At 31.5% G+C, this 11,445-nt stretch overlaps 1 protein-coding gene across 6 annotated transcripts in view; it reads right to left on the reverse strand.

Annotated features, from left to right (window-relative positions):
* Window positions 1-808: 808 nt before the first annotated feature.
* The window catches only part of LOC101489382 (sister chromatid cohesion 1 protein 2), a 14,407-nt gene continuing 3,770 nt past the window's right edge, over window positions 809-11,445 (reverse strand). Inside the window, exons 5-15 of one of the 6 annotated variants that reach the window (XR_012162191.1) lie at window positions 10,934-10,992; window positions 10,208-10,830; window positions 9,976-10,087; window positions 9,528-9,664; window positions 9,109-9,461; window positions 8,908-8,994; window positions 7,101-7,137; window positions 6,975-6,999; window positions 6,754-6,886; window positions 3,165-3,279; window positions 946-1,153 (exon numbers count right to left, since the gene is read on the reverse strand). Coding sequence is in view for 3 of the 6 variants with exons in the window: in XM_004513477.4 (XP_004513534.1) it covers window positions 1,037-1,153; window positions 6,754-6,886; window positions 6,975-6,999; window positions 7,101-7,137; window positions 8,908-8,994; window positions 9,109-9,461; window positions 9,528-9,664; window positions 9,976-10,087; window positions 10,208-10,830; window positions 10,934-10,992 (1,683 nt within the window). In the remaining 3 variants the exon portion in view is untranslated. Of the gene's footprint in view, window positions 1,154-3,164; window positions 3,280-6,753; window positions 6,887-6,974; window positions 7,000-7,100; window positions 7,138-7,903; window positions 8,061-8,907; window positions 8,995-9,108; window positions 9,462-9,527; window positions 9,665-9,975; window positions 10,088-10,207; window positions 10,831-10,933; window positions 10,993-11,445 lie in introns of those variants that run through there. The other 5 variants (XM_027330178.2, XM_004513478.4, XM_004513477.4 and 2 more) reach the window with 5 other exon arrangements.

Here is an 11,445-nt window from a genome sequence, read left to right on the forward strand (position 1 = left end):
TATATATGTATATATATATATGCCGGCCTGTCAGGTCTAATAGGTTTTTTTACAAGTCTGAGTCTGACCTATTTACATAAATAGGCTTTAAAAACAGTCTGAACCTGACCTTTTTATTAAACAGGTCAGGCCAGACCAGACCATAATATCTAATTCGGTAGGCCAGACCATAGGCCCCTGTCGGACGGCCTATCCTATTCCCATCCCTATCTGCAACCGAATTAGATATTATAGTCGTCGCAGAGGAGCTAAATATCTATATTATCCTTGAGGTGAAACTGTTCACCGTATAACAAACAAAATACCGTGAAAGAAAATATTAAACCTTATTATCATACATATAAACTGCTACTCTTGATTTACTAAAAATATATCTCAGGTAATATGACAAAGCAAGATATTAAAAGCATCCATTAGATTTTCAGCCAAAAGAATCATCCATTAGATTATGAAAACCATTATTGTAGGTTAAATTTTAGACGAGCATCTTCGTTGGGTGAAATGTACTCCCTCCTTCCCAAATTTTATATATCATTTTGCAATAAAACAAATGTCCCAATTTATATGACTTTTATGATATCAATGAAACATTAATGTTTATTTTCTTATATTATCATTTATTGTTTATTACTCTCTCTTCTTTTAATTCTATTAATTTTTCTTTTTTATATCATTAATGAAAAATAATTTTGTAAAATACTGTGACTTGTAATTTATTTTTTTCAAAAAAAAATTAAATTTTTTAATTTGTATAAAATAGTCAAAATGACTACAATTTGGGACAGAGAAAGTAAAAAATATGAAGAGAAAATGAAAAGGATTGTCGTACGAATTGAAATTTCAAGCTCAGCCATCACAATCACGACGGATATTTGTGGAAGAAATCCCCACATTTGGCAGACTATTACCAAAATAAAATTAAAAGTAATGCTATAAATTAAAATATAAAGTTGCAAAAGTTTATTTATTATTAAAAAAATATCTACCAAGATTACTATCAACTTGCTATTTCTAAATTTCCTGACATGTACTTATGTCAGTTTAACATACTATCAACTCCAAAAGTTTGATCAAATTTTTTAAGTTTCCTAACTGCAATATCACCATAAGCATTGTTTTGTTGCACATCCACATAATTTGTAGTTTTCAAAACCTGAAAAATATTAAAAACCATACAAGGATTAAAATATTTTTCCTTCCTCTGACCTGTTTGCTTTGCATTGATAAAATGAGTAAATAATGAATGGTAAAAGCAGACCGTTGCATTTTTGTTCAAATTCTAATGTAAATAGAACTATTATTGGATAGAATATTTCATTATTTCCATTATGGACCTATACGGTGCGACTCATTTTGGACCTATACGTGCATAAACTAAATGGAAAAATTACAGAGATTGGACCTATACGGTGCGACTCGTTTTGGACGACAAAGAAAAATATGGCTTCATGAATGGTACGACTTCATTTTGGAAATATGAAAACTCTTTAATCATTGCTTGGCTAATTAGTTAGATGGAGAAAGGAATTGGGAGACCATTCATATTTATACCTACAACAAAACAAGTATGGGAAGATGTGAAGGATACTTACTCTGATATTAAGAACTCGTCTCAAATTTATGGTCTAAAATCAAAATTGTGGAGCCTAAAGCAAGGTGAAAGGATGGTAACAATCTACTACAATGATTTGACGACCCTATGGCAAGAACTGGATTTGTGCTATGAAGATAACTAAAAATGTATGGAAGATAGTGTTCAATTCATCAAGAGAAAAGAAAATGATCTTGTTTTTATTTTCTTGTAGGTCTAAACAAAGAACTTGATGAAGTAAGAGACATAATCATTAGAAAAAACCTTTTACCATCTCTTCGAGAAACTTTATCAGAAGTCAGAAGAAAAGAGGCAAGACAAAAAGTGATGATGGGAAATTCAAACACATATGGGTCAACACTAATCAACATAAATTTCAATGAGGAAGACAAAAGATAGTAAGAAATCAGAGAAGCCATGGTGTGACCAGTGCAAATGTCGATGGCACACACGCGAGACTTGTTGGAAGCTACATGGGAAGCCTCCTATTGCGAAGAAGAAAGGAGAACGCCGTGCATTTCAAGCTACTTTTGATCAAGAGTTACAGTCTTCCTCAAGTTCATTTTTGTTCACCAATGAGCAGTTAGATCAACTATACAAACTTATTGAATCTCAAACACCTTCTAGCTCCATGGCTTAGAAAGGTAATTTTTTATCAGCCTACTTTAGTGTCATCCCTAACCGTAGTTGGATTGTTGATTCTAGAGCTACTGACCATATGACCAGAGAACTTAGTTTATTTTTCTCATATATATCTTATGCAGATAATTTAAAAGTTAAGGTTGTCAATGACTCTCTTTCAGCCTTGGCAGGAAAAGGTTCTATTGTTTTATCTCCTTTATAAACCATTCAAGATGTTTTACATGTCCCTAATTTGCTTGCAACCTATTATCTGTCAGTAAATTAACCCAAAATAAAAAACGTGAAGCTCATTTTTTTTACAGTCATTGTGTATTTTAGAATTTGATATCGGGGAAGATGATTGGCAGTGTTAAGAAAAATGTGGACTCTACTATCTTGAAGATCTACCTAAAAATTAACACCAATTCAGTCCAATAGGTTCTTCAATTGAATCTTTTTTTTTTCTTCAAATAATAATGATGATATTATGTTGTGGCATTTGAGGTTAGGTCAGCCTAGTTTTAAATATTTAAAGTCTCTATTTCCAAAACTTTTTGTTAATCAAGATATTTCCACGTATCAATGTGAAATTTTCAAGTTTGTTAAACATCATCGAAATTCCTTTCCAATACATGAGTATAAACCTTCAAAACCTTTTTCAGTGATTTATAGTGATGTTTGGGGGCCTAATAGGATAAGTTTTTTTTCCAACAAAAGATGGTTTATCACTTTTACAAATGATCATACCATACTTTGTTGGATGTACTTATTAAAAGAAAAGTCAAAGGTAGCTCAGATAATAAAAAAAAAAATTGAAAATTGGTGCAGACACAATTTAACTCTCAAATACAAGTGTTTATAATTGATAATGGAACTGAATAATTTAACGCACTCGTGGGAAATAATTTTATGGAAAATGGAATTGTTCATCAAAGCTCGTGTGTTAACTCACCTAGAAAAATGTAATTGTAGAGAGAAAAAACTGACACCTTATTCAGGTGGCCCGAGCATTACTCTTCTCTATCAATGTCCCAAAATATATATGTGGGGTGAAGTTGTCTTGACAGCTGCACATTTGATTAATCGCATGTCATCACGTGTGTTACAATTTCAAACACCTTTTCAAACTTTCGTGAAACACTTTTCTATTGCATCAATCTTTGTTGATTTACCATTGAAATTTTTTGTATGCATGACTTTTGTTCATGAAGATAAACATCTTAGTAAACTTTAACTCCATGCTATTAAATATGTTTTTCTTGGCTACTCATCCACTCATAAAGGATATAAATATTTTAATCCAAGTACAAAGAAAATGTTTGTCACAATGGATGTTACCTTTTTTGAAAACAAACCTTTTTTGAGAAAAAACCTCTTCACAAGGAGAAGTCAAGTGAAAATGATTCCCTTCAATTTTTTGAAAATCTTATTTTTTTTTCTTCAGAAAATGTGTATACAACACATAATTCTGTTACTGCTGCACCTAAAGAGATTGCCTTAGAAAAAATAAGTGATTCTACTTCTACCATGAGAAAGAAAGGGTCTTATCGAATTTGAGACAACAAATAAAAAAAATGCTTTTTTGGAACTTAATTTAGAAAAAACCAAATATCACCACATAAGAATCCTTATGATGAAACAGAAAAAATATCTGAAGACGGTGATCCAACATGGAAAAGAAAGGTATATGTAACCAAGATCAATTAGTGGAAGACCCCATTCCTCAGCTCAGCCAAGAATCTGAACCGAGTGAAATTCAACAAACCAAAACACGTAAAATTCTTACTAATCCTACTCCTACATACGCTGATCTAGATGTTCCCATAGGCTTTAGGAAACCTATTAGATCATGTACTAGAAACCCTATGTCTAATTTCATATCTTATTCAAATTTGTCCTCCTCTTTTGCTACTTTTACCTCTCACTTGTCTTGCATAGAGATTCCAAAGAATGTACATGAAGCTCTAGAGGTTCTAAAGTGAAAGGAAGTTGTGATTGAGGAATTGAAAGCTCTTGAAAAGAATAAAACTTGAAGTGTTAATAAATCTTGAAGTGTTGTAACTTTATCAGATGGTAAAAGAATTATGGGTTGCAAGTAGGTATTTACAGTGAAGTAAAACTTTGATGGGTCAATTGAAAGGTACAAAGATATGTTGGTTTCTAAACGATTTACTCATACCTATGACATAGACTACTCAAAGACATTGCCCATGTTGTTAAGCTTAACACAGTCAAAATTCTCTTATCTCTTGCTGCTAATTTGGGCTGGGCGCTCCACCAATTAGATGTTAAAAATGCATTCCTTGATGGTGATTTAGAAGAAGAAGTGTATATGGATTGCCCTCCAGGTTTTGAAGACAAATATGGCTCCCAAGTATGCAAATTGAGGAAGTCTTTGTATGGATTAAAACAGTCTCCGAGAACGTGGTATGAAAAATTTACTCAGTCAGTAAAGAAACAAGGGTATACTCAAGGGCAAGTTGATCATACCTTGTTCACAAAGTTTAGCTCAAATGAAATAATAATTATTTGAATAGTGTATGTTAATGACATTGTTCTTACATGTGATGATGTCGTAGAAATGGAGAAATTAAAGATAAGTTTAGCTACAAAATTTGAAATCAAAGACTTGGGTCCCCAAAAATACTTTCTTGGCATGGAAGTGGCGAGATCAAAAAGGGGGATAGTAGTCTCTCAAAGAAAATATGTTCTAGAGCTACAAGAAATAGGTATGATTGGTTGTAGGCCAGTTGACACTCTTCTGGACCCAAATGCTAAACTTTGGGAGAAATGAGACAACTCGGTTGATACTGGAAGATATTAAAGGTTAGTTGTAAAACTGATATATTTGGCTCATGAGTCCTGACATTGTCTTCTCTGTTAGTGTTGCCAACCAATTTATGCATGCCCCATATGAAGAACATCTCAAAACAGTTTACAAAATCTTGAGATACTTGAAGGAAACTCCTGGCAAAGGATTGTTCTTCAAAAAGACCAATGATAAAAATTTGGCAATATTTACCAATGCATATTGGGCAGGATCTATTATAGATAGGAAGTCAACTTCAGGGTATTGCACATATGTGTGAGGGAACTTGGTAACTTTGAGAAGTAAGAAACAAAGAGTGATTGCAAGAAGTAGTGCAAAAGCTTAGTTTATTACAATGGCACAAGGAATTTGTGAAGGTATGTGGATTCTTAGAGTTTTGAAAGAACTTAAGATAGTTCTGGAACTTCCACTGAAGTTATATTGTGACAATAAGGCCGCTATAAGCATAGCCCACAACTCGATTGAACATGATCGGACAAAGCACATTGAGATCGATCGCCACTTCATAAAAGAGAAATTTGATTTTTGATATTCTTTGTTTGTCATTCGTTCCTTCCAATCAACAAACAACTGATATATTGACCAAGAGCTTGACCAAGACAAGTTTTGAACATTTGATAAGCAAATTGGGCATGATTGATATATATGCACCAACTTGATGGAAGGTGTTGAAATATCTTGTCATTATTAAAAGTATTCCTCTTCTTTCAGTTTTTTTATTTTCTTTATATGACTCCTAAATTTAAGAAGCTGAATAATTGTACATTATTCTATAAAAGGAGCCCATATTTATCATAATAATACACAACAATTATCAATAATACTTCTCTATAATAGTCATACAAGGTATTTTTATCTCAAGCAAAAAAAATTAGATCGAATTTACTACCATCTAAAAGCCACACCAGGAAGAGGACTTGTTTTGAGACACGGTGGAAATTTGACCATGGCAGCATATACAAGACTATGCAAATTCAATGACTCACAAAAGTTCATTTTCAAGTTATTACATGTTTTTTGGGTGGAAATCTCTGTTTTGGATTTTTAAAAAAGTGATTTTAACTTTATATTTTAAAAATATTTTTCATCAAAATTTACTAAAAAATAATAGAGATTATTTCTGACTCATTTATTATTGATAAAAAAAATAATTTTGAGATTCAATAACTTAAATATTTATTATTAGATATTTTTACATGATAAAAGTAATATTTTGAAAAAAGGTATCTCTCAAATAATTTTTATGAAGAGTTTCTCAAAATAGTTTTTCATTTTAATCATTTTTTGAAATTCTATTATCCAAAAAATGTTGTAACAAATAAATGAAATACTTAAAATGATATTTTTAAGATAAACAATTTAAATCATTTTTAGAAAGAAAAAAAACTGTTGATGTCTGAAACAAAATGCAGTTGCTAGTTAGGCACTAAGGTTGAAATTTGAGTCATGACACAAGGAATCTATGAGATGTTTAGGACAAAAAATTTAATAGATGACTTGAAGCTAAAATATGTAGCTCCTAAAGTTGTTTTGTGACAACAAATCAACTATCAGCATTACTGATAATCCGTTTCAACATGACACAGAACAATAATTACATAACCAAAAGTTTAGTTGATACATATACAAGAAGATTAAGTTTTCCATAACAAGATTTAAGACACCAAATTTGCATAAACATGAGCTTATCTTAAAACGAAATTAAACATACCAGTACTTCATAAAATAGCCTCGCACTTTCTTTTCTGGTTCGCCCTTCTGAAACTTGTGAAAAGTTCACAATATCCTCCCCTTTTTGTTTCCCTTGATCTTGAAAACTCTTTTGCAAGTATGATGCAACCTTCCTGTACATCATCATAAATGACAACGATAAGCCAGTGTTGCAAACAATAATAGAAATGTCGATATTCGAAATGCCAACAAACATCTCACCTGGTTCTCTCAGACCACCCAGCTGCTGTAAAAAAAAGAATCAAGAAATCGTGCAGTATTAGGCAGACCATAGAATTTAACAGATATTATTGCGATTTACAAATCAAGATTTTGTGGAGTTCTTACCCCATTTTGAATTATTTGTTTCGGATGAATTTATCTCCTGAGATAAAATAATTTATGCAAGGATAAATCAATTAGTTCATATATAGTTCGAGAACTTCGGGAATAAAGAGAAGACAAAAGAAATACAAACGTGATTTCTTAACTCAAAAGAAAACACTATCATTTCTTGGGTATCAACTTAGCTTAATCTAAGGATGGTCCAGTTATTTCACATAGGATATATGCTATGAATAATATTGAACAAACAGGATTATTGAATTCCAAATCAGTTTACACCCCTAAGAATCAAAACCTAAGACTTATACTTAACTAGCTGTTGTCAAATTCAGGGAGATACAAGAGATTAGTTGGAAAATTAAACTATCTCATATTCATTCGTCTATAAATTTATTCTGCAATTAGTGTGGTAAGAAACTTCTTAGCCAAGATCATTGGACTAACGTGATATGGACCTTGAAATACATCAAAGTTCCTACATATTTGGTTGAAACTATTACTATAAAAAAGATTCCATTTGAAGACGCAATGCAAGTTTCACTAATATGCAATAATCAAACAGCATTTCATATTGTCTCTAAATATTTTATGAGAAAAACTGACATATTCAGGTAAATAGTCATTTCATCGGTGAGAAGTGTTAACTATAATTTGAAATTTAGAATGATTAATAATTATTTAGATAAGTCATAATATCTATTGAAAAATCTAGAATTATATTAAATATAGAAAAGTGTAGAAAATATCTAGAAGTATGTATTAATTAGGAAGGTCCTAGAAGTAGGTCTAGAGTTCTCTTATTGTACCTATAAATATCTCCTTGTACTTAACCTTTGAAACCAAGCAAGTTGTAAGTTTTCTCTTAGAAACACCTCTCTTCCTCTAACAAGAAGATCGTATTAACAAACAAGACGACAAGTTTTGCCAACTTCAATGATCATTCGGAATAGGCCTTCACCAAATCTGTAACACATTGTTTGGTTGAAGTGAAAGTAAGAGGAAAGAAACTTGGAGAAGAGAAAACACTAATTCCAAAACACTTTTCATTGATTGGAAGTAGAAGAAAATTGGAAGAAAATAATTATTCAGATGTGGGACCCACAACTTCAAAGTGTTGGTTTTTTTTTTGTCAAACTTGTTTCATTATAGTACTAATATTTTTTTTATCTTGTTTTAGTTTTTTAATATTTTTTTGAAGAATCTTTTTTAATATAAATAATAAATAAATAATGGAGTAATACCCTAAATAAATTATTAAAATATATTTGTGCATCAATATATCACATTTTTATGTAGGGATATTTATGTCATTCATTAAAATTATATCTCTTTTTCCTCTCACTTTCTATTCACTTTTACTTCTACAAAACAATCAAATTATCATCTCACTTTCCATTCACTTTCTACCCATTTTTATTCCTTCACCATTCTTTCCTCTTACTTTCTTTCCTTTAACTTGCTTTTGTCTTCCAAACAAAGCATAAGAGACCCTTAAATCAATTATTTATGTAACAAGCTCGTGCACATGAATTAAATGCTCCAACTTGAGATAGATTGTTGAAAATTATTTTGGATTTATGTACTTATTGTTAAAAATTATGGGATATGAATAATGTATCATGTAAATAGAAATTAGTATCTCCCTATATTTATTTTATATTTATTGCCTTGAAACTATACAAAACTGGCTCTATTGTATAGTTTCAATACACAGTTTCACCATCTCATGCCTCAGTTCTCTCTAGTTCAACGAAAACTACTCATGAATAAATATGTTACTTATAAAAACTTAATACATGATATTTGGTACCTCATTCATCAGATTAAGATCATCATCCATGTTTAAGCATTGCTCCTTCTCCAATGTTTCATATGAATTGGAAGTTTCTTCATTTAACTACAATATCGTTATTCACTAGGTTAGTTGTGTAGAGACAATTATGAATGTATTGACAAGTACTCATAGTGTGCCAAACATTAACAAAACTTTCATGATTTAGTTATTCATTACCTCTTCCATCATATTATCACTCCTTTCCAAAGATGGCTCTCTCTCAATACTTTCATGAAGATTTGAATGCTCTATATCAGAGTTTTGAATTTCAGTGTTCTCTAGGTCTTTGACTGACCTCACTTTCACTTTTGAACAAAGAGGAGGGGTTTCTGGACCAGTTTCTATACGATCTAACCTCTCATGAATTTCCAGATTTCCAAGAGAGTCAGGGCGCCTTGGAGCGATTTCGATATGCTCCGCAGTGCCAACAGTTTGAGATTCTGAGTTCTGTTGAGTTTCCACAATTTCAAAAGAGTCTGGTAGTTTCAATTTCTTATTGGAAAACAAGGACTCAAGCTTTGGCGAGAAACCTACAGCAAAACAAGGTTAGTAAAGATGTATAGTTTATGAACAAAGAAAAGATAATTCAAACTTACAAGGGAACAAGGATTGGTTGAATTCATCAAGAAGACTGGACATGTGAAATTTTCTCCGCTTATCGAGCAAAGCGGAATGAAGTGGTTTTCGGACAGAGATCAAGTCACTTGCATCATTTATGTGCTTTCTAAGTACCCTGAAATGGTTCAAAATGCAGTGTGTTCAGTCAGAGTTTAAAGTATACATATATATATCAATATTCATTAGTGAAAACTAAAAAAACAAAAATTAAAAAATTGGCCTAAAATGTTTATAAAAAAATTGTTTTCAACCAAATTAATCCCTTGCATTATCAGTCCTAAATCTTTTGATATTAACACGGTGCAATTTTTAATTAGGAAGAATGGTACTAATTGCATATTGGTGTTTAAGCAGAAAATTAGATGTTGTACAAGTAAAATCATCAATGAAAGACAAATAATATTTTCTATATTTACTATAACATACTTATCGGACAAGACTGTCTTTTTATCAATAATAATTTTTCTTTTCTTCGAAGAGCGAGCACTTTCGGTTTCAGCTGGTGTAGGAATAAGCCTAAACTCTAATGTAGTAGCACCTGGCAAAATAGAAAATGAAATAAGAAGAATTATAAACTTCATACCAAAAATGAAAAGAAAAAAAAAAACATTTAGCAGTTGCATTTTCAAGGCTTTTATAGAATAATGGTTTTATAAACCTGATTTGGGTCTTCCAATTGAACCACCTTGAAACTTAGACTGAGGAGTTACATCAATAATTGTTGACTCTGAAGGAATAACACTAGATTTTTCATCTTCAAGTGAAACCTTTTTTCCAAATTCTAAATTTCTTTCTTTGTCATGCTCTTCAAGTGACCCTTGAACGAGTTCGTTGAGGCTCTCTTCAACAACACAAGACTTCTCAGAATGAACACTTTCTTTTCGATAGGATTCATCATCCTGGGTCCTTTCTATAATTTCACGAAAACTTCCGGCTCCATCAATGGCAACGATTTCATTATGCATTTCGCAAAATGATCTTACTGTTTCCATCGCCATATTAAACTCTTCAATAGACCCTTCACTGTGTTCTTCGAGGCTCTCTTCAAAAACAGGAGACTTCTCGTGATGAACACTTACTTTTTTATGGGATTCATCATCCTGAGACCTTTCTATAAACTCTTGAAAATTTTCAGCTCCATCAACGTCGACAATTTCATTAGGCATTGCGTGTAATGACCTTAATGATTCCATGGCCAAATTATGCTCGTTTTCAGCTTGTTTAGATTCATTAAATGATGATCTGGCCGGCAAAACATCAAAGTCCAAGTTACGATGAACACTACAAGGCATATCACAAAATTAAAAAGATATGCAATGATTCCAAGATATTCAGCCGCATGTTATGATGCAAATAAAAAAAATTCAAAAATTGAGAAATTTACTTTTCTGTCATAAGGTGGTCGACAGAGCAGCTACTTTCGCCGATACCGAAATCCTCAAACTGCAAATTACAAAAACAAAGATTTTATGGATTGCTAAATCAAAGAAACAAAACATAACTGTTTCCATAAAGTCACCAAATCTATTATTTCATAAACTTAAAACCATCAAGTATATGAAACCAATGAGCTTATAATATAACATCTTATGACTACAATTAAGACAGGATTCAATTTAACCAGTCCATTGATGATTTTTGATATGCTCAATATACCCTGCAGATTATTTCAACCAAATATGACCATAGTTATTGTACAATTATATTAGTTATCCATTTAATGTATTGGTAAAAGAGATTTCCATCTCTATTTAGTACAAACCTATACTCAATTATATTCTATAGATGTCACAGGAAAAATTGTTAGTAAATATTTTCCGCATTTTTTTTCGCTTCATTATTATCAAAAGGAAATTCATAAAAATAAAAGTAAAACAACAGGAGGACATTGAATGT

Source organism: Cicer arietinum, chromosome 3 (genome assembly GCF_000331145.2).
Source record: "Cicer arietinum cultivar CDC Frontier isolate Library 1 chromosome 3, Cicar.CDCFrontier_v2.0, whole genome shotgun sequence".
Classification (NCBI taxonomy): domain Eukaryota; kingdom Viridiplantae; phylum Streptophyta; class Magnoliopsida; order Fabales; family Fabaceae; genus Cicer; species Cicer arietinum.